The sequence below is a fragment of the Trichechus manatus genome, unplaced genomic scaffold, assembly GCF_000243295.1.
Source record: "Trichechus manatus latirostris isolate Lorelei unplaced genomic scaffold, TriManLat1.0 scaffold00256, whole genome shotgun sequence".
Classification (NCBI taxonomy): domain Eukaryota; kingdom Metazoa; phylum Chordata; class Mammalia; order Sirenia; family Trichechidae; genus Trichechus; species Trichechus manatus.
In genome coordinates, this window is record NW_004444192.1 from 768,712 (window position 1) to 791,468 (window position 22,757).

General features: G+C 46.3%; 2 protein-coding genes across 4 annotated transcripts in view; one reads left to right on the forward strand and one right to left on the reverse strand.

Annotated features, from left to right (window-relative positions):
• Positions 1-922: 922 nt before the first annotated feature.
• On the forward strand, positions 923-13,800 carry TYMS (thymidylate synthetase). Its single transcript, XM_004389700.2, has 7 exons — positions 923-1,168; positions 3,471-3,544; positions 6,947-7,121; positions 9,182-9,283; positions 10,570-10,745; positions 11,728-11,799; positions 13,104-13,800. Exons 1-7 carry the CDS (start codon positions 979-981, stop codon positions 13,239-13,241), a joined length of 927 nt encoding a protein of 308 aa, XP_004389757.1. The 5' UTR covers positions 923-978; the 3' UTR covers positions 13,242-13,800.
• Positions 13,801-14,224: 424 nt separating this feature from the next.
• Positions 14,225-22,757, reverse strand: part of ENOSF1 (enolase superfamily member 1) — a 29,528-nt gene continuing 20,995 nt past the window's right edge. For 2 of the 3 annotated variants that reach the window (XM_004389701.3, XM_004389702.2), the window contains 6 exons: positions 22,233-22,367; positions 18,912-18,953; positions 17,982-18,111; positions 17,497-17,596; positions 15,502-15,583; positions 14,225-14,901 (listed from right to left, as the gene is read on the reverse strand). In XM_004389701.3, the coding sequence (XP_004389758.1) occupies positions 14,800-14,901; positions 15,502-15,583; positions 17,497-17,596; positions 17,982-18,111; positions 18,912-18,953; positions 22,233-22,367 (591 nt within the window). In that variant the 3' untranslated portion in view covers positions 14,225-14,799. The remainder of the gene's footprint in view (positions 14,902-15,501; positions 15,584-17,496; positions 17,597-17,981; positions 18,112-18,911; positions 18,954-22,232; positions 22,368-22,757) is intronic. The other variant, XM_023724701.1, reaches the window with a different exon arrangement.

Genomic DNA, 22,757 nt, shown 5'->3' on the forward strand with positions numbered 1-22,757 from the left:
TTTTAACCTTGTCCTTGAGAAGTGCACGTTAGCAGAAACATTGTAGAATGCTGCAAAAAGAATAACTTGAGATAACCAGGAAAAACTGTTCACTTTATTGAACGGAAAGGAATAGTGTTCACTAAGTTTCCAACACAACCCACGGTTTATTCTTCATATTCCCGGAGGTCGCAGCAAATATTTATTGAGCACCTACTATGTGTGTAATAAATTGTTGACCCAAAAGATTGCTTATTGCATGAACCACACATGTATTAGTATATTTTAACACATTACTAAATAATTCCTATCCACTACTGTTTATATTATAAACGTTTCACTAAAATAGAAAAATTTTATATTAAAAACTGGAAAAACGTCTTGCTGTCATTAAATGAGTAAGAAAGCTTCATTATTTCAGTTGCTCCAGCTGCCGGCCTTCAGTGACGATAGGGGAAAAAAATGGAAATGAAAATCACTTGTTAGCAACACCCCCTTCCAAAAAAAAACAATCCCGTCGACTTTGAGTCGATCCCAACTCATAGTGACCCTACAGGACAGAGTAGAACTGCCCCTTATGGTTCCCAAGGAGCAGCTGGTGGGTTCGAACTGCCGACTGTTTTTTGGTTAGCAGCCAAGCTCTTTAACCACTGCCTCACCAGGGCTCCATGCTCCCCTTCGTTGTGGGAAACATATTTGAAGTAACAGAGTTTTGTTTGTTGTTAAGATTTCACTAACGCGCCCAACTAGAGCTACCCTTCCCGGCAAGTGCACCGGGAGACAAGTTTTAGGAGTTCTTTCTAAGCCAAAGGTTCTTAAAAGGCTAAATTCTAAGCGAGTCTGAAGGTCTGCGCACTTTCCGGGGTCAGGTTTGCGGTGGCCCTGGCGCCACCTAGCAGGAAGAGGCGGAGTAGTTTAAAAACTTCGGCGGGAAAAGGCGCCCGGAAGTGCCCGGCGTCCTCCCCGACCGCGCTCGCCGACGCCAGCGTCCCCCGCGCCATGCCTGCCTCCGGCTCGGAGTCGCCGCCGCCGCCGCCCGCTGCGCAGGAGCCTGCGCCGCGGCCCCATGGCGAGCTGCAGTACCTGGGCCAGATCGAGCACATCCTCCGCTGCGGCGTCCGGAAGGAGGACCGCACGGGCACTGGCACCCTGTCGGTGTTTGGCATGCAGGCGCGCTACAGCCTGAGAGGTGACTGCCCGCGCCCGCGCCACGGCAGGGTGGGCTCGCCAGGGGCGCCGTCCGGGTTAGGCTAAGGTGCAGGAGACGCAGGCCCCGTGGTGAACGCGTTCGCACGTTTAGTCCTAGCTGCAGCCCTAGGATGTAGGGACGCATCCATTTTACAAGCGCCGAAACTGAGGCTCGGATTTGATGCATGATTTGCGTAGGGTCACTCAGATGGGAGTCACAGAGCTGGGAGGTGAAACCAGGTCGTTCTGGCTCCAAGGCCTGTGCTTTTATTCACCCCACTATGCTGTCTCCGCAAAGATGGATAATCTAGTTAATGTTCGCCCCTATACCAGAGGGGAGGACGGATCGCCTGGGCTTGTCCTAGTGGCTAACCAAAGGTCGGCCCCGTTTTTGCCCCTCCTCCTCCCTGCCTTCCACCTGCCACTCCGATTTGCAAAGTCGTTAAAAACGGAAGGGAAGGTTACCGGCTGGGCGGTGGGAGGACAAGGGAGAGGACCGGCGGGGGGCAGGCGGGCGGGACTTGGGTGGTCACGGTTTTCCAGTTCCGGACAGTTTCCCATCGAGCTTCCACAAACCAGCTTTCTTGAATGAATGACCGAAGAGTCCGAGGAGGAGTTTTTATTCGTCCTTTCCCCTTTTCCTTTGAAAGAGAGCGGCCCCTAGGAAGAGGTGTCCCAGGATGGGTAGATGCCCTGATTACGAAGCTCAGAACACCTAGGGTGGGGTTTTCAGCAGACAAAAGGGGCGGGCGGGGGAAGAGGACAGGACATTAGGCAGGAGATAGACAGCCCTTCCCCACTGTCCTGTAGTCGGGCCACCCCTTTGCCCTGGACTGAGCACCTGCTTCGTACGGGAGTGGCCTCCTTGGAGGTTTTTAAGAAAGGGGGTAACATCAGATTTCTATAGAGTTAACACTAGATGTCCCTACGGTTTTCACAGTCTTTTGGAAGTGGATCCCTAAGCCTTCTTTCTGAGCTGCCTCTGGGTAGGTCTGAACCTCCAACCTTTAGGTAGTGGAGCACTACGCCACCCAGGGACTTCCTACACGCATTCTAGAGACTGAAAAATACTGAGCAGCTGTGACTGATGGGTCTGACGCAGCCCCAGAGTTCTCTCTGAGCAGAGAGATCCACCTTCCTGCAGCTCCCAGTGTGGTGGCCTCCGGGGAGCCACAAACCTGCTTTTTGAATCCAGCCCCTCTGCCCTGACTAGCGGGGCGGGGGGGAGGCTACTTACCTCGCTGGTCTTCAGCTTCCTCGTATGTCCAAAATGGAGGAAACAGTGCTCAGTAGGCAATACTGATAAAAGTAGGTGCTTGAAAAATATATCCTTGTTACATGAATGTTGACTGTACAACTGATAATGAGGGTTGAGTATGTACTGCATTTAGAGGGAAATTTAACGTTTTTATTTATCACTTGATGCCTCCCCTCCCACCCTTCTAGCTGTAGCAAACTTCCTGATTGCCCGTGGTGCCTGTAACATGCAGATCATAAGGGTACTTCACAGTTGTTTTGTAGAATTAAATAGGATCGTGCATATGAAGTGTTTAACTATTTTTGGTACATTAAAAATACAGGGGTTAATTTGCTTTGGAGTCCCTGGGTGGTGCAAATGGTTAAGCATTTAGCTACTAACTGAAAGGTTGGCAGTTCAAGTCTAGAGATGCCTTGAAAGAAAGGCATGATAATCTACTTCCAAAAGATCATAGCTATTGAAAACCCTGTGGAGCACATTTTACTCTGACACGCGTGGAGTCAACATGAGTTAGAATCGACTTGATGACAACTGGTTTAACTTGCTTTACAAATATTTAAGTTATATTTTTGGCCAGTGTGATATTACCTACTGTCCCCCGGTCCTGAGCAAATTTTCTCTGGCAGGATAAACATGGAATTAGTCCTGAGAGCCTTCCGCTTCGTCCTGGGGCGTATTTTGTGCTGTCTTCACTCCTCTTCCACAGAGTCCACACTAACTAGGCAGTCAATAGGACCTATTTCCCTTTCCCTTTTCCACATGGCTATCCCTGCCCTCACCTCGCTCCCTTTCAGTCTGTGGGATTCCCAAGTCCAGCGTTGTGGGGGTCGGGAGGGCTGTCTAGGTCTGAGTTGTGCCCCTGACTTGCCGCTGCAGCCCAGGAGCCCGACCCTCACCCATGATGCCCGCCCGTGGGATTGCAGCCTTTCAGATGCTCCTGTGGTGACTCCAGGCCTTACTTCCCGGGGCAGTTTGCTTCCACAGAGAAAGTTGGATGGCGTGTCCTGTTTGCCACCTTCACATTATGTAGTAAACTGTTTTTCAGATGAGTTTCCTCTGCTGACAACCAAGCGTGTGTTCTGGAAGGGTGTTTTGGAGGAGCTGCTGTGGTTTATCAAGGTAAGAACTTGCTCCTATTGGAGCAGCCGCCAGCAAAATCCTTTTATAAGTCAAATCATGTCACTTCCCGGCCTAAAACCATTAGTGGCACCCATTTCATTAGTAAGAGCCAAGGGCCTTAGGGGGACTTGTGAGGCCCCCATTACAGCTTTGGGCTCAGCTGCTGCTTGTTCACTGGCTCTGCTCCACCACGCTGGCTCCTTGCTGATCTTTGAGCGCACAGCGACATTTCCGCCTGCTGCGACATTTCCACCTGCCGCGACATTTCCACCCAGGACTCCAGCACTTGCCATTCCCTCTCCCAGGAACCTTCTACATGTGACTTTCTCCCTACTGCCTTCAAGTCTCTGCTCAGTGACTCTTCTCTGACCTCTGTGTCTAAGACTGATTCTGCCCCAGCACCCTCTTCCACCCCTGCTTTATTTTTCTCCATAGGCTTTATCATCATCTAAAGTATAATGTCTGCCTTTTTCCTTCTAGTGGGGGAAGGCAGACAGTAAAGAAGTAAAATGTATTGTAAGCTCCATGAGAGCAGAAATATTTTTCTCTTGTTCACTGTTCTAACCCCAAGGCCTAGAACACAGCCTGCCACATAGGAGACAGTCTGCGTATACTGAACACTTAGTATAGATGCCAGCCATGTTCTCATGTTTATATAAACTAGAAGGGCTTCAGTAACAAGACATATCTTCTCCAAAGAGCTGAATAGGTACCTTTGGTAAGGGCTGGAGTTCTGTAATGGTGGGCAGCAGCCAACCCACAAGCTCCTCTGGCTTCTCTCTCCGCCTGCGTCCTGATCCAGAACCAGGGATGCTCTGGCTGGTGCTGGTGGGAGAGGTGCCAGAGGAGACAGCTTAGTTCTGGCTGTGCTAGAAGCTGGGATCCTTCCGTGCAGTGCAACGAGGTTCTCTTTATATAGGGCCTTTCTGGCCCTGGGTGTGTGGTTCTGCCACAAGATTTGCTAGGCCACAATCTTCCAAAGGTATTGGACTGTTTGCTATGCAAATAAGGTACATAAACACTTGTGGGGATTGGTCAATTGCTATGCAAATTAGGTGACTGGCCTACCGAGGGGATTGGTCAGTTTGTGGTCTTAGTGGGAGGTGTAAGCTTATAAAAAGCCAATCCCACAGAGGTTGAGGGGGACCTCACTACCATCAAGAAGAGCTGGGAGAGGAGCATGTTCTTTGGACCTGGAGTCCCTGTACTGAAAACCTCCTACACCGGGAGACAGAGAGAGCTATTAACATTGGAGATGGTACAAGAAGGTGAGAGACTGTGCGGCAGCGGGAACCAGGAGACCAGTGCGAGATGGGTGTGGTGGGCTTCCCAGCCCATGAAGCGAGTCGACTGTGGTGGGCTTGCCAGTCCATGGAGTGAGGCAGCTGTGGTGGGCTTACCAGTCCATGGAATGAGAGAGCTGAGCTCCTTCCTGCAGGAGGCTTGTTGGTGGAATGGGGTGCCTCCAGGCACTTGTTGGTGGAGATAAGGAGCTGTGAAACTTGCCTGAGCAGGGCAGAGCCAGAGGCCCAGTGAGGAGGCCAGGCTGAGAATGCTGCAGGCATGGCCAAGGAGGAGCTGAGAACTGTCTTGGTTGGAAGCTGCCCTGACTGATGAGCTAATCCTGTCTTACATTGTTCCCCAAGTTGATTCTCATCCTGAATTGTAGCCTGTTGCTTCCCTAATAAACCACATAATTATGAGTATGGTCTGTGAGTTCTGTGTGGCCATTGCAACAAATTATTGAACCCAGCAGAGAAGTAGAGCGCACCGTGGGGAGGACGGCTGGTGTCAGAATTGGTAAATAGTTCGGAGAGTGGAGGTATGTCTGACCGCCAGCTCACAGGAATCAGCCTTGGCTGATGGTGATCCTCCTTCCTCTCTGCTCGTGAAGCTGGAGGGCTGCTGACTTCTGACATTTCATGAATCCTGCAGAGCTCTTGGTGTGGCTTGCGTGGCCTTGCATCCAATCGGGACCAACCCCCCTTCCACTTTTTAGAAGGGTTTAGATTGGATTTAGTCCAGTCTTCCTTAGTTCCGTGTTCTTGGGGTAGTTTGTCCTGTGTTGGCCAATCTCAACCGACTGTGAGCCTCTACTTTCAAATACATCATCAGAAGTCTAAGAAGAGGACATTCTTAAACTAGCGAGAGCCCAGTCTGAATGGATGGGTAGGGGAGGTGTTGGAAGCAATACGTGAAAGACTGAGCAGTGATTTGGTGGAAGTGAAAAAATTGGGGCAAGCTCAGCAGTAGAAAGGGAGGAAGCGATATGCTCAGAAATAAAATGTGTTTGCCTGTTTTAACTTAAAGCTTGAATTCAGGATTCTAAAAAGTCCTCACCAGGAACTTCTCAGACTCACCTCTGATAGGGCTGTTCCACTGGTGACTAGATACCATACAGGAGTCGGAATGTATGTACCTGCATGTCAGCAGACAAGATAGAGAAATAGGGGCTGTGTAGAAGGACAATTCAGTGTTAACTGGTTGGAGCACTGTTTCTAAGAATAATTTTGCTTGTATTTTCTAATCCTCAAAATAATCATCTGTCATAGGCACTGCAGTAATGTCCTCTTTAATAGATGGGGATATTGAGACTAGGCAGGTAGGGAGCTGTCAGAGGAGAAGGTAGGTGGAAGGGCCCCACACTGAGCCCAGGGGTATGTGGCTCCAAAGCCTTGCTTGTGACCTTTATAGCATGTTATGCCCAGGCCTGTGCTTGACCTTGCTGATGGTAAGAGAATGCATGATCAGGAACAGTTTGGGATGTAATGGGCCAAGTCTAACGGGCTGAAATATAAGAGAGAGAAACATAAGGCTTTGTACTTGGCAAAAAAAAAGAAAAAAAAAAGATCCTTAACTACGTAAGTATAGTTACATAGTTTTATAACATATCTTTATAACTTTATAAAGTGGCATATATATGAATATGAATTAGGTCCAAATTTAGTTCCATGTGACTGATATATTTGCCAGAAGAGCTAGTATTGGCTAAACTGATGAGTAGAAATTTCCTATATACTAGGTATAAGATACACTGAACAAATTACACTTGAGACATTAAATTCATTTTGGGATGTCATACTTAGAACACATTTAGTTAAGAAACAGAGCTGTCAGCTGAGGTGAGAGTAATTAAAGGACTTGGAGGTGTGTAGTCTAGAAAATTTAGTTGAGGGGAATAGAAAAAAGATTTGAGGGGTGGTTCCAAAGCAAGGATCACACTGTCCTGTAGGCCCCCAAGGAGTCTGGGCTGAGACCAGCCTGCTGAAAAAGGGGAGGTGCCACGTGCCTAGCTAAGAGTTTTGAGTACACGCCGGAGCCCACTTGGGGGCGGCCCTTGTGGGGATCAACACAGGTGACTCAGAACTCAAATGCCTGCTGTCCTCTCCCCCTCTCTTGCAGGGATCCACCAATGCTAAAGAACTGTCTTCCAAGGGAGTGAAGATCTGGGATGCCAATGGGTCTCGAGACTTTTTGGACAGCCTGGGATTCCCCACCCGAGAGGAAGGAGATTTAGGCCCAGTTTATGGCTTTCAGTGGAGGCATTTTGGGGCAGAATATAAAGATATGAATTCAGGTGAGGAGATGGGACACCTCAGATTTCTCTGAGGGCCCTTCATAGTATGAGTTTGCTCTGTTGCTTCAAATAAGTAAAGCCCCAGGGGATGATAATAAGTTAGCTTCTGGAGAGTTGGTGTGTAACTTGGACATTGTGAAGAGCTGTGGAGGAGCCACAGCTAAGCCCATTAAGGTCAGACCACACCCTCTGTGACTAACATTTATTGAGTGCTTACTGGGTACATGACACATCGGAGAATCTTATTTCGTTGGCAGAGCTATGTGGTTGGCAGTGGTTGGTAGTCGGGTTTGAGATAAGGGGAGAAGGAACCTCAAGATTGCCTAGTGGCTGCTCCGATCTCCCTTTTCAAACTGACCCACCCAGCACACTCTAGGTGGTGCTGATGGGATGGCACTGTTACCTGGTCGCCACGCTACCTCCCTGCCCTGCTGGGGTAGAGGAAGGAAACATCTCACTCCTAACATCCTCCTTCCTCGGTCACTGTTGGTGGCACCACTTGCTGAGTGTCACAGAGCCCTGTCCTGGCCCTCTCTCCATGGGACGGGTTGCAAAAGCAAATGTCTGCCTCAGTGTGTTGGGGGAGAGAGATAAGAGGTAATAATCGACTGGCTGGGTAGGGACCAGCAAACTGGCGAGTTTAAGTCCCAGCTAAAGGGGACAGTAACATCTCGCCTCTACCCAGCTTGAGGAATTTGAACAGAGTTTGGTTAGAATTCTTTAATAAAAGCCTAAAATCTACATTTTACTTGCAGTCATAAGATTTGTTTTTTTTTTTAATGTTGGCAACTTCAGAAGTTTAAAAATGGTGTGGGCCAAACCATTTCTGCAGGTGAATGGCTGTAGATGGTTAGTATGCAGCCTTCTGTCCTAGGACCTCCCCCTGAGGATGCGAGGCCACTCCCTTGGCTTGTTGGTGCCCTGAGCCCTGCTTGTGTTCCTATACATTATTGCTTCAGGGGCCATCATAAAATTATGCTCTTAATTTAGAGTTGTATGAATGCAGGGGTCAGATCTCAGTAAGAAAGTCTTTTTGTTTTTAATTTTTTATTTTGAAATAATTATAAATTCATGGAAAGTTGTCCCCCCAAAAAACAGAAGTGCAGAGAGGTCCCCAGTACCCTTCACCCAGTTTTCACCTTGTATAAATTGACAATGGTGCTATCCAGAGAGCTTACTGGGTTTTGCCAGTTTCACATGCAGTCACTTAGCACATGTATAAATTCATGTAACCACCACCACAATCAAGATACAGAACTATTCCATCCTAGTTGATCTTTTTTTTTAGCTTTCATATTACCTTTTTTGGAACTGTGATCATGAGAGGACTTTCCTCCAAAAAGGTTGAGAACTACTGGGCTAGAACATAGTCTGACACCAGTGAGTGAAGTTTAACCAGAGGAAAATGCAAAGCTCTGCACTTCCGTTAGCAAAATCAGTTGTCAGCTTCAGGTTCCATTCAGAAGGAAGGCAAGGGATCAGAAATGGGGAAAAAGTATAAGATGGTGTAAATCATTACAGAGGTTTCCTCATATTTACAAGCCAAGTAGTGTTAGAAGGCTAGTATCTAGGTTACAGGAAGGAATCCACAGTATTCTGTTAGTTGGAATGTATAAAATGGTATATTCTATTTTAGATCCAATAATTCCTGTGGCATGTGGATAAAAAGTTGATTGTATTGGTGACGTGTGACAGGAATGGTTAATGGTTAATAGAGACTAAGTCCTGTGGGGACCATTGGAAGAAACTAGGATTGTTTAGATTGGAGAAGGTCAGCAATATGGGGAGGGGGAACATGGAGGAGGTGACACTGTACAGACCAGATATTTAAAGGACCTGAGTAGAAAAGCAGGTAGACTGATATAGCTCTAGAGGACAGACTCAAGTTGCCTAGACAGGGCTTTGAACTCAACATCACCCAGCGAGTTCTGAGAAGTGTGTAGAGAGTGTGGGATAACTTGTGACCATGAGTCATGGGGGCTATCATAGATGACCTCTAAAGCTTGTCTCATGAGATGCTGTGATAACGTTTGTGTACATGTTCTCTCTGATAATTCTAGATTATTCAGGTCAAGGAGTAGACCAGCTGAAAAAGGTTATTGACACAATCAAAACCAACCCTGACGACAGAAGAATCATCATGTGTGCTTGGAATCCAAAAGGTGGGAAGCAGTCCAGTCATCCTCTTTTGTACCAGCCATGCTAGTAGGAGGAAGGAAGCAATATGGTGTAGGCACCCGGCAGAGGCAGAACCACCAGGCTCTGCCTCCAGCTATCTGTTGGGTGTGTGACCTTGGGCAAGTCACATTTGGCCTATTTTCACCTTTAGATGATGGGGCTGGACCCAGATGATCTTAATCTGTGTATTTATACCCATTCTTACTCCAAAAAAGGGTTTTAATTGCCTATAAAAGTACACATAAGATTTTTAACATTATAAATTGTGGCAGATGACGTTTCAGATCACCTCTACCTCACAGTTATTAACATTATTTTGATAATATTTTATTGTATTTTTGGTGAAAGATTGCATAGAAATTAAGCTCCCATTTGACAATCTCTACAGGAATTGTTCAGTGACATTAGTTAAATGTTTCAGAATGTGTCAGCTTTCTCTGTAATTGCATTCTGGTTCTTCTGTTACCAGTACGCCAGTTTCCCCACCCCCTTATCTTCTCATCTTTGCTTAGAGTTAATTGTTGACTTTTGGTCTCATATAGATGGTTCTTTAATGGAGCACTGTACTCACAGGTGATAGCCTTTGTGTGCCTATTTGTTATTTCACGAAAAGGTGACCTGAGGAGATAGTTTCAGTTCCAGGTTTAAAGAGTATCTCAGGGTGATAGTCTCAGGGAGTCCTCCAGTCTCAACTGGTCCAGTAAGTCTGGACTTTTTAAGAATTTGAGTTCTGTTCCACATTTTTCTTCTGTTCTGTCAGGGTGTATCTATCTATCACAGTGGTCGGTAATGGTAGCCAGACACCATCTAGTTCTACGATTACTAACATTTTTAACAATTATATTGTAAAATTAAAATTTCTGCCAGGGTGTAATAAATACCAGCATGGAACATTTGCATCTGTAATAAAGACTTTGAATACAGGAGAGTATACCTGAGATGCCAAATGAATTAATTCCTCCTATATTTGTAGTTGGTGCCATGAAGGTAGCACAGATAATTTCCACTTGGAAGGAAGAGCTAAACTAACAGGAGACATTCACCCAGAAGTCTCAGTTTATAGACAGGTTTCTGTCAGCTGCGTGCTACCACTGGGGTTAGAGAGGTCTGCTTTTGACATGAGGGGGATGGCGTGGTTCATGGGGGTTGCTGCGGCCCAGCGGTTCTATGATCTGTGAGTTGGCTTGTTTCTCTCCTGTTTGATTTTGCCTGTGTTTGCGACATCTGTTAGAACCCCCACCCCCCCTCATTTTCGTTTGTGGTCCCGCAGACCTTCCTCAGATGGCGCTGCCTCCCTGCCACGCCCTTTGCCAGTTCTATGTGGTGAATGGTGAGCTGTCCTGCCAGCTGTACCAGAGGTCAGGCGACATGGGCCTGGGGGTGCCTTTCAACATCGCCAGCTACGCCCTGCTCACCTACATGATTGCACACATCACCGGCTTGAAGGTGGGCTACTCTCGGCAGGGAAAAACAGTTGCCAGTGTGATGCACTTAGATTCGTTAATGTGGAAAAACTGGCAGAGAATTCAGTATCTAATCAGTTCCAAAATTTGATACAGTCATTCCTCGTTGTTTGCAGTCTGTATTTGCAAATTCACCTATTGGCCGAAGTTTGTTTGTAACCCCACAGTCAACACTTGGCAGCGCTTCTGCAGTCATTGGTGGGCATGTGCAGAGGCCCCCAGTGCACATGTTCTCAGCTGAGGTCGAACAGAGTGATGCTCTGCCTTTTGTTTTAGCTCTCATTCTATAAACAAGTGTCATTTTCTACGGTCTATTTAGTGCCACATTTTTCACATTGTCGTGCTTTTTGTTGATGATTTCATGTTTAAATGACCAAGTTCAGTGCTGAAGTGCTGTCTAGTGCTCCTAAGTGCGAGAAGGCTGTGGTGTACCTCACAAACACGTATTAGATAAGCTTCGTTCAGACAGGAGTTACAGTGCTGTTGGCAGTGAGTTCACTGTTAATGAATCAACTATATCAAATAAGGTGTCTTTAAGCTGAAACACATAAAACAAGGTTATGTATTGATCAGTTGATGAAAATGTTGGAACCAGGGGCTCCCAGGACCCTAACCTTGTATTTTCCTAGGAATAATGGTTCAGTATCTGCTAATTCAGTGTTCATGATGACTTTATAGAACTTAACTACCGTGAATAATGAGAATCGATTGGTATGTGTAAATAAAAAATGAACAGGCTCCCTTGTAACCTTCCATGGAGCTTTCATGCCCTTGTGTCCTGCATAAACTAACAAGCATCAGACTTTACTCACACAAGATAACTTAGAATTAACTTTTCTCAAAAGCTTCTGTGTTTATTTTTTGAAAAGTCTTGGGATGGCTGCATACTCATATAAAGTGTTTTTAAATGTTTTAAAGGAATTGAAACTAAAACATTTACTCTTGCTTTCTCCCATGGAATTTAGCCAGGTGACTTTGTACATACTTTGGGAGATGCACATATTTACCTGAATCACATTGAGCCCCTGAAAGTTCAGGTAAGAATTATATCTGTTACACTTAGGAGTCTGGTAAAATGTTCATTTATGGAACATCCCTTACGGACTAGGCATTCTGCTAGAATCTGTGTCCAAGGTGTCCGAGATGAAGATGGAGGTGCTCTGATTTCAGGGCTTCACTTTTGGGAAGGGTGGTGGCCAGGTGGGCAGGGATAAGGTAGACATGCACCTTCACAGCCACAGGCAGGTAACATTACATTGTAGAACTGTGACAGGTGTTGTATGGACCAAAGCAGCAGTGCCAGAGAGGGAGAGCCACATTCTGACCCGGGGACCTGCCCAGAGGGGGCATTTTAGCTTTTGTTTTTACTTGAAGGAGAATTTAAATGTCAATATTTTCCCTTAATTTTATGCTAATTACAATATTTAGGTCTTAACTTTCAAAAATCTGCCTATTCAAATCTCTGCCGACAAATGATTTGAAATGGCAGTAAAAATGCAAGTGACTGTGTTTAATTAAAAACCAAACCAAACCAATTGTTGTCGAGTCAGTTCCAACTCATGGTGACCCCATGTATGTTAGAGTAGAACCGCTCCATAGCGTTTTCTTTGGCTGATTTTTTGGAAGGAGAATGCCAGACCTTTGTTCTGAGGCACCTCTTGGTGGACTCGAACTGCCAGCTTTTCAGGTAGCAGCTGAGCACATTAACCATTTGCACCACCAAACCTTTTAGCCCCTTCCAGATTAGATCCTGGGTTTGAAAGTTACTCCTTCTAGAGAAGTTGGCTGCTTTTGTTTAGAGGGTGACTTTAGGGCTTATTCAGATGCTTCTCTCTCCAGCTATCTTCTCCAGCCCATGTTGAACAGACTATGTCCACATCCAGCTATGTCCACATCCTAGTTGCCACTGGCTTGGGTCTCTATTAATTGTCAACAGATCTAATCTTTCCTTCCATTTCTGCCAAGGACAGTGGGATAGGGGTTCTAGAACTCAAGTAACCATACCGAGTGTCTGAGTTACAGACACAAAAGTAAAAGACTGTCCCTGTCCTTAATAAATTAATTCCCCAGTGGTTATAAGACCTTACACCTCATGAACCATCAGGCTCCTGATGCTATGTAATTTCACAAAACACACTTCACTCCTATCTGCATGTGAATGGGCTGGTTCCCCTCCAATAGTATCATTTAACCAGGGACGTGGTATGTACGGTTTTATACCTGTATAATAGTTTATAAAATACTGTGTATTTGTTTCATGAAGAGACATTGGAGCAGAATGAAAGCAGCTTGAACAAACAGGGCAAAATAATGGTCCTCGGCATTATTTTGTTGTTTTCAGCTCCAGCGAGAACCAAGACCTTTCCCCAAGCTCAACATTCTTCGGAAAGTCGAGACAATTGATGATTTCAAAGCCGAAGACTTTCAGATTGAAGGGTACAATCCTCATCCAACTATTAAAATGGAAATGGCTGTCTAGAGTCGTTTCAAGGATGTTGTCAGCCTTTAGGGGTTGGACTGGACGCCCAGGTGAAAAGGTTCTTTTTGCTATAAAGGAAAAAGGAACTAGGTCAGAACCCCGGGGGTTACCTGTCAGTTATTGTTCAAAAACTGCTTCCTTTTAAGCATGTTGCCAGTGACAGATATAACAGTACCATTTCTTGTAGTAGTAAAAGGTCTTGAGCTTGGCTAACTCACTGAGGATGTATGAAAGTGCTGAGATTATGACCAATGCTGGGAGAGTGAAAATGTATGTGCTCTTAACACAAACGTGTATATGCATTTCAAACCCATGTCTTTATGAAGGTCCACGGATTTCAAGAATTCTATAAACTATTCTCCCAAATTTGAGTGAGCTGAATGATGCTATCAATCATAATGTATAGTGTGGCTATGAACATTTAAAGTTCTTTTATATATTGCTATAATAAAGCTGTGTTCTGCATTTGTCATTTTTATTCCTTATTGCCATTTATCTGCCTAGTTCCTGCCTAAAATAACTGCATCTGACTAATAAACCCATTGCTGTCAAGTCAATTCCAACTCATAGTGACCCTATAGGACAGAGCAGAACTGCCCCATAGGGTTTCTAAGGAGCAGCTGGTGGATTTGAACTGCCGACCTCTTGGTTAGCAGCCAAGCTCTTAAACCACTGCACCACCAGGGCTCCATGTGACTAATAAATACTCCTAAACAAACATTTGCTGTTCCTGTTTGGATGCTACTTATAGAATTAGAATCTGTATTTTAGAAATGCTGACTATGCTATATTTTGCCCTATTTATCTGTGATTCATCTAATTCCAGCTACATTTTATCATTAAAATATCATGACCTAGTGGTGATGGTAGCACAACATGGTGAATGTAATAAATGTTACTCAGTTGTACACTTACAGGTGGTTAAGCTGGCAAATTTTTTGTTATGTATATTTCACCACAATAATTTTTTTTTTAAATGACCATTCAGGGAAGAATTTTTTATGGATTATAAGAAAATACAATCTATGAAATACCATTTTGTCCTCATTAGTTTCAATATGGTGTGAATTCTCTAATAATATGCTTACACTGAGCAAGACAAGAAATGCTAAACCACTTCCAGGCTAATCAGTGAAATCTCTGTACCTCTGCTGCATACCAGATACCCCAGGGTGCTGCAGAACTATTTTTACTTTGCTAATTTATGACAGATATTAAATAGAATAAGGAATTGTTCCAACAAATTATGCAACATGTTGCTTATTCTTAGAGTACAGTTTAATGTTTAGTACCAGCACTTGATAGAAATTTTGTAAGAACATCTTCTTGGACTTTGGATTAGTTAAATCTAAATTCATTTAAGGATTAAATATGAGAATATGTATTTATTTGCTAAGAGAATCGAATAATGATTATTGAGCTAATTCCTGAGGTTAATAAGTCTTCCAGCCGAACTTCTCTTGATTGGTAAGATGAGTTTTTTTTTTCTGTTTTTGTAAAGCCATATCCAAGAATTGTTAAGCGTTTTCACTTAGAAAAAGGTGTTAGGTCTGACAACTTAGTTTTCTTGACCAGCAAGGAGTTTCTTCCAGACTTCGCCATCTGGAAATCGGTGTTTCTTTACAGATTCCTCTTTCATTTCTGTTGAATAGCCAGCATCCTAGCAAAGACAAAAAATGGAACAGTGTTAATAACCACCTGGAACAAAACATTCTACGTATTTCTGCTCCTCCTGGAAATGCTTTTAAAGCTAAACCAAAGGCAGCTGAACTAATTTTTTAAAAAAAATGTTTTCAAATTGTTTAAAATGGGGGGAGGGGAGCACTTTATTGACCACTTCCCAGGACTAGTTAACTGAATGGGAAATTCATGGTTTTTCTTTCTTCCTTTGAGAGCTCAACCTCCACTGATGCAAATGAGCCATGAACTCTTGAACATCATCAGGACAAATGGCCCAAATAACACAACTGTAGTCAGAACCTTTTCGAACTCACTAACTTGCTATAGAGGGTGCCAGGTTTGGTTTGGTTTTGCACAAGGAGTACACATTTTAAGGCCTCATCTGCTAAGAAAGATGGCATTAGAGAAGCCTTGTTGGGGCAATTTAACCTCCCAGCCCTGGCCCTCAGACTGCAGGAATTTGATACCTACTAACACTTGTTTCTAGACAATGAAAATAAACTAATTTGCCAGTTCATGGGACTAAGCATGGTGAGGGCTGGCAGTGATGCCCCTGTGGGCCTCCCAGGCCACGTCCTACCTTAGGAGGCATGTAAGACGCCTTCTTGATTATCACAGGATACTTGAAATGTTCATGTAGGTGGTCGACATATTCACACATCCTAGGAGGAAAGAATCTGGCTGGGATAGTAATACCTTAAATTAAATTATTCACATGGTAGTAATGGTGAAAGCAGAGGCGGGACTCCCACTGTGAAGACTCGGCTGAGACCATGTGTGTCTGCAAATCTCTTAACCTCTGTGCCAGCCTCTAAGGCAATGTGGGAGACTTTGATGAAATGCACCATGAGGTCCGTTTTAACTCTAAAGGTTTGATGACCCCAAAAGCATCAATTTAGACTCCATAAATATCTGGGACTGTGGGCATATTTGGCCTGAAGTTAGGTTTCTTCTAGCTTTACTAGTAATTTAGAAGATTAAGAGCATAGGTTTTAGAGTTAGACTGATCTGTGTTTTAATTCTGTGCCAGCAACATTCTGGTTTTGGGATGTTGGGCAAGTGAACTAACTTTCCTGGCTGACGTTAGTCATCTGTAGAGGAAGAGCTGTGATGTGTGGGCTGTGTGCAGGTGCTGGGGACACAGAGGAATTGGCATGCTTTAACTGGCCATAGACACTAAGTCATCGACTAAACTGTGCTCTATGTAATCTATAAAGGACAGGGCACAAATGAAGAGTCATTGCGTGGAAGAGGTCAACTGGGCTTTGAAAGATTAGTGGGGAACTGTGTTGCATGCAGAGAATCTCAAAGCACGTGTCATATGATGGCACGTGTCTGTTTCTTACATACAGTAGAGTCTGCAGTGGGCACGAGGCCCTTCCAACCGCTCAGTGAGTGATGGAGTCACTAAGGCTAAGGGGGTCCCTCTTCCTCAGCCCTCAAGACTTGTAGGACCTTTTAAGGTTGGTTGGAACCTCCTCTTAGTCCTGAAAGCAGGAACAAATGAGAGGGGACAAAAGCAGACTAACCCAGGAATTTTTTTTTTATTACAGAATCAGAGAATATTAATTGGAAGAAGGAAAAAAAATGATCTAGTCCCAACCTTCATTTTCCAGATGAACAAACAGGTTCAGACTCATGTGAAATCTCCTAACTGTGACAGCTTCAGGACTCAAACCCAGGTCTCCTTATTTCTAACCTTATGTTCTTATTCTAGAGTATAAAATATTTCAGGCATATTAAAGAGCAACAGCTGACTACTCACCCCAGCTTAAGAAATAAACCGCTACAATTATACCTGCAGCCCCCTCTATGTCCTTACCGAATCCCGCTTCTCTCAATCCTTTCCCATTTTTGCAGGTTTTTATGTGTTCACTATGTGCTTTAGTGATCTTTCTGCAATACCACATTTAATTCCAGTAGAAAAGAAAAGCATAATCAGCAAAGCTGTATGTGTCAGGTGACTAGGAGACTGTCCAAATTTAAAGAGAAAGCTCATCTGGGTCATATTGAGAAAGAGGGTGGCACCAAATAAAGACATGGCCATATCATGCAAGACTCCGCGTCAGAAAGAGGAGTCAACATAAGCAGAGAATGAATGAATGAATGAAAACAGCGCTTCAGAAATTCAGAGCTAGGAGCTAGTTTGAGAGAGAAGTTCTGGGTTCCATGTGGTTGTAAACCCCTCACCTCCCAAAGTATACAAATCAAAATGAACTCAGCTACCAAGACCCTGCCCGCCCGCCCCCTTAACGGGAAAAGGACTGCTCACTGGTGGGTCTCTGCCCCATGTGGCAAAGCGGGAGCAAACCCACTCACTCAGCCTTTGTGTCTAGGATGTGCACAACAGGCAGAGTTCTTGGTGTCCGGTCATGACCGGAGAACTGGAAAGATGTGGCCTGGATCGAGGGACACTAGTTGAGCAGAAAGGATTCTTAGCTAATGCCACATCTGTTGTTTTTATTAGCTGCTGGTGAGTTGGATCCAACCCATGGTGACCTTACGTACAACCAAACGAAACGCTGCCTGGTCTTGTGCCATCCTCACAGTTGTTGGTAAATGCCATGTTACTGACCTGTTTTTAAGGCTTGCAGAGACAGCTATGTAATCAAAGATAATCAAGTGTTGTACCAATTCACAGAGGCCAACTCCACCAGCATGGGGGCAGACGGGAACTAAGATGAAGAAAGATTTCTATTTAATGCCAAGAGTCGGGCGGAGAAACTGGAGGTTACTACAATGACTGGATTACAATCACTCAGCCATATTCTAGCATTATAATTTCCACTTACTAAAAAAAAAAGAACCAGGCAGAGAGGAAGGGGTGAAAGAAGCCTGTGGTTTTCAATTGCGCCCAGGTGATTAAATCATTAATCTTTAGGAGAATGAAATTCCAGGATGACAACTGTCAGATTCCCCACTTAAGCCTAAACGAGAGTTAGAAAAAAGCTGAAAATGCCCAGTGCAGATTCATGTGAATTGGGAAAATCACAGGAGGCATCACAGACCCACTGGGAGGGGAGACGGACGTCTGATTTGCAGACTCCACAGAGCCCTTACTTCCAAACTTCTGGGCCATCAGTAACACCGAGAGGTTCTCATTGACACTTCCCAGTCTGCAGCTGTCAATCTGGAGAAACTGCAGGGCATTGGCCTGTAGGAGTTGCTTAAATATCACTCTATTGTGGCACTGGAAATAGAATTAAAAATAACACCAACGAAAGCGTCAGCCTGGGCCTTCAGGATCTCTGCACCTGGCACGTGGCCATTGCAAGCCCATCACTACTCATCCACGCCTCCAAGGCCCTTCAGGAAGCCTGGACTGCATTCACTCTTTGTTCTCACTTGGCAGGAGGCGAGCCTGGTAGTGCAGGTGGGGCCCTGTGCTCACTTCTTTATACATCTGCTAGGGGAACAGCAGCGAGAGCCGTGTGAAGGCCACACTCGCTCTCCACTGATGGAGGAGTAACCGTCACATTGGCTGGCAAGTGGGCGATGCAGAGGAGCATCAGGATGAAAGGCGATGAGAGCTACGAGGAGGTGGCGTGGACTACACAACTGAACCTCGCAAAGCACTGCTCCTTTTGCTGGGCAAGCTGAGAATCTGCTCTGTTCTGTGGGCTGTGCAGCAGATGTTGGCAGGCACTTGTGCTTACTTTATAAGCATGGAAAGCAATGCAATAATGTTGATGCCATCTGGAAGCTGGCTTGTTTGAAACCATACAGTACGTTTTACTCCCCTGCAATAGCAACTTTTAAATTGCTGCCTTGTAAACTTTAATGAGACATTTTAGAAAAGCTAAACGACCTTAGTCATATGAATTGTAGAAAAATCTACCAGTTTCTGACCATATCTGACTCCAGACTCTAATTGGTGCATAATGATTCCATTTGTAAGAAAAGGGAAGCTCCCTGACTCAAAGGACAACAGGCAGGGGAGCCTACCACCTGCCTGTGCTCAGTCGGTGTCCATGTGTTGTGACCACTTACCTGCTCTCCTGTTGCAACACCAATTCCTAATGGGGCCAGTGCCTACAAGACAGAAGGCAACCTGGTGTTATTTCCTAAGTTTCTGCATTGCAACTCCTAATGTTTAAAAATATTTGTAGCTGAAGGAGGAAACGTCCCTGCGGTCGCGTTGTGTGAAGTTTAAAGACAGCAGAAGGATGTCAAGGGGAGTCTGTGTGTGCACCGAAGGGGCTGCGTGTACCACAGGAGAAAAAGCAAACACGTGTTCATCTGCTGCCATTGGCTCCCTTCCTGACTGAGGCTCTGCGGATTTCCTCCTGCAGCATCCTGGCTGGGCCATGCTCTGTGAATGGCCTGCACTCCCCTCTCCTGGGCCTAGACAGAGGTGGCGACCTGGGAGAAGACATGGCTACTCAGCAATGGTTCATCATGGACTCACATGGTCCCACCTCTGCCCGACTCCTTCCATAGGTCACCACTCCTTTTATTCCCTTCTCACTGCCTCCCTGGTAACCACTCGTGTTATTCTACAACCTTCTTGTGTCTCTGTCAATCCCAACATCCTCTCCTCTCAAGCTCAGAGGGTGCCCTACAGTCCCTTTATAGGCTAGGCTGAGGCCATTAGTCACAAGCTCCTCATGTGCTCGAATCTTCACCCAGCACAGTTCCACTGCTCCTCTGCCCACCCGCCTGCCCATGCTCCCTCTGGAGCTAACTCACTCACCCTACCTGTGCTCTCGGCTGCTCCCTCAGCCTCCACTGGGATGCAGTTCCACAGCTATTCTCTCAGGTTCTCTTTCGCTTTGTTCACGATCATATCAATGACAACAGTAGCTAACACCTTCTGAGCTTTATCACCTCTCAGGCGTATGCAAAACGCTGATTTAAACTGTTCTCCTAAGAACCCAGTGGGACAGGGCATCACTGCCCGCATCTTGCGGATAAGAAAACAGGCTTTCAGGGTCAGTTTACTGTCCCCAAATCACAAAGCGAGAAAGGGGCAGAGCTGGGCCTTAAACTCTAGGCAGATTCCAGAGCCACTTCCCAGCAGAAAATCTCGCAGTTTTGGAGTCAAGTGTCCAATCCCGATCCTGTCCTGCTTCTGACAGGACGTGTGTGACCTTGGGTGAGCCACCCACCACCTGAAGCCTCAGCTCCTCATCTGCAGCAGGACAGAGCTGGAGCAGATGGTCTCTAAGACGTCACCAGTGCCGAAATTACTATGCTTCCCTACATTTCTAATTGAAGTGTTCTTGGTTCCTTCACTCAAAAGAGTGGGAAAAGGGAGGGAGGGAGAGAGGGAGCGAGGAGGGGAAAAGCCATTTCATCTTGACTTATTCATTCTGCCATTTTAAAGCATACATGTTTCTGGCACTGAACTGGTACCAGATTTTATTTCCTCCTTTAAAATATTTCCTGAGTTTGCTCTACTCTAACTGCCCCCTCTCTTTACCCCCACCTCCTCCACCACACCTAGACTGCTGGAAAAGCCGCCTCATTCCTATCCCTGCTTCCCGTTCCTTTCTGCCCATTCCTCACCTCCTATGCACCCTGCCCACTCCATTCGCCATACTGTTATCAGTCCACCATCTCTCATCACAGCCTGCACTGTGTCCTCACAGAAGAACCCGCAGTGGCTCACTGCAATGGCTGCATCTAGGAGCAGATGGAGTCTGCAGCCTGGCCTGCCACCTGCCTTTCCTACAGCCCCAGGTGCCACCTCTGCATCCCCTGGCCCTGCCACATGCTGCCTGCAGCTTCCCCGTGCTGGACTCAGCTCCTCCTGGATGCCTGCTCGGGAGATGGCCTACCCTCTGTAAATAAAACTTCAGCAGGTTGGGGCCCAGAAGAGCTTCCAAGGAGCCTCTTCTGCTGGGCAAAGGTCCAGGCCTGGCAAGCTGGCATTCAATAGGGTCGGTGCCTTCTAGATGGCAGCTAAGGAGAAAAGGAAAGAGAGACTCCGGGGAAAGGCCCTGTTGAGCCATGACCCCTCATCCTGATTCTACTGCTGCCACACTCAGCACCCTGCCAGGATCCCACCTGTCCATGTGTCTCATCTCTCATTGTTTTCTCTCCAGTGAGGCTGTAACGTGGGGAGAGTGGAGGGCATGTCTTTACCACAGGTTTGTGTCGCGTGTCCTACATCTGGTAGATAACGTGGATTTACTGAGAGAAACAGAGCAGGCCCCTGGGCCCTGGGCCTTCCACCTCAGCAGGACTTGCCAGTTCATACAGGACACAGGGTGGCATCTCTCCCAGAACTTGGAACAAAGACTGTCCTCAGAGTTAAAGTTTTTAAATCAACACATACTGGGGGAAGTATAGCTATGGAAAGTCGCCTCAGAGAGAAAACAACAATCCTAAGCAGGCCAGACGTTGACTATGAGCCCAGTGAGTGCGCCAACCCACTGGCACGGGGGTGGGGGGGAATGGTCAGAGGGAAAGAGAAAAGAGAAGTCAGAGTGAACGCTGGCATCTCTGCCCAGGGGAGGAGATGAGGTTTAACACACGCCATGTCTGCTGCCTGAAGCAGAAGGAGGACACATCCCTGCTGTGGAGCTGAGTGAAGTTTAAAGAACAGCAGAAGGAGGTCAGGCTGCCGAGGTGGGTGCACGGGCCATCCTAGCCTGATGCCGTTTCACGTAACTGGTTCCTGACCTCATGTTTCACTCGTCACAGCCTGTGGTTCAGCACGGCTTCCCACGGAGCTTGCTCTGCGCCAAGGTTACAATAACCTGGTGCTCCCGGCAGGTGTATTTCTCCGGCTTTATAGATCAGTGCTGTGTGGGGAGGGGAAGTCTCTCCCTGAGAGACAGGGTGTTTCTCAGACATTCTGACACAGCAGGCTCTTCCTGAACCTGGAAGGGGAGAGGCAGGCCCCCAGGCAGGGTGGCTTTGCTGAGAAAGTGCCCAATTGACAGGGCTCTCAGGAAACAGCCTTCTCCTGGGGAGGCTCAACCTCGGCATTAGATGAGCCAGACTTTTCTTTTGAGTCAGCCAGAGGAATCTGTACTTTTTGTTTCATTCTGATGAACAAACTATTTCTGATATCTGTCACATTTCCATATTTACAAAGCATGGGAACCAGATCTATTAACTTTGGATTGCGGGTAGCCTTTCAGCTTTTAGCAATTTATTTAGACTAAATAGAAATAAGAGCAGTGGGTAAGCTGAAGTAAATAAAAGGATGTCGGGTCTGTAATCCCAGTACTCGTCACAGGTGACAATCACTTCAGCTACTTGGTCAAAAAAAGTAAAGGCAAGAAGCAGAGGAACTGTGGGGCCTGTCGCGACCATTCCAGAGAACCAAATGAAAAAGCCAGGCAGCAGCAGCTTTCCTACCTTGGAAATGGTGGCATGGCCGAGGATGTCATCAGGGGAGGTTGGCTCCTCGATCCACAGCGGCTTGAACTCAGCCAGCCTGGACATCCACTCCACGGCTTCAGGCACGTCCCAGCGCTGGTTGGCATCCATCATCTGCAAGCGGAAAGAGACCCTTCATTGTGGGGTCTGCCCAGGGCCGACCTCTGCAGGGCTGTGGCCCCTGGTGAGGAGATGCCGTCACTCAGTGCCACCAACTTTCCACAGGAGCCTGGCATCTTCCTGGTGGAGGCCACGCGCACCCCTAACAGAGGGAGCCAAAGGGAGCCATGGAGGCTCAGGAAGTTGGTTCCAGGGACTCCTCTGGAGGAGATGGGAACTGTTGACCTGACCCTCTGTGATCACTGGAAGTGCCCTGCCCAGGGCCTGTGAGAGGTGCTCGCTGGCCCAATCTCCACTTAGATGCCACCCAAGTAAATCGGTCTTACAGTGTTAGCTCTGTAGGAAACATGTTACCACATCTGAATCATCATACACAGTCAGTAC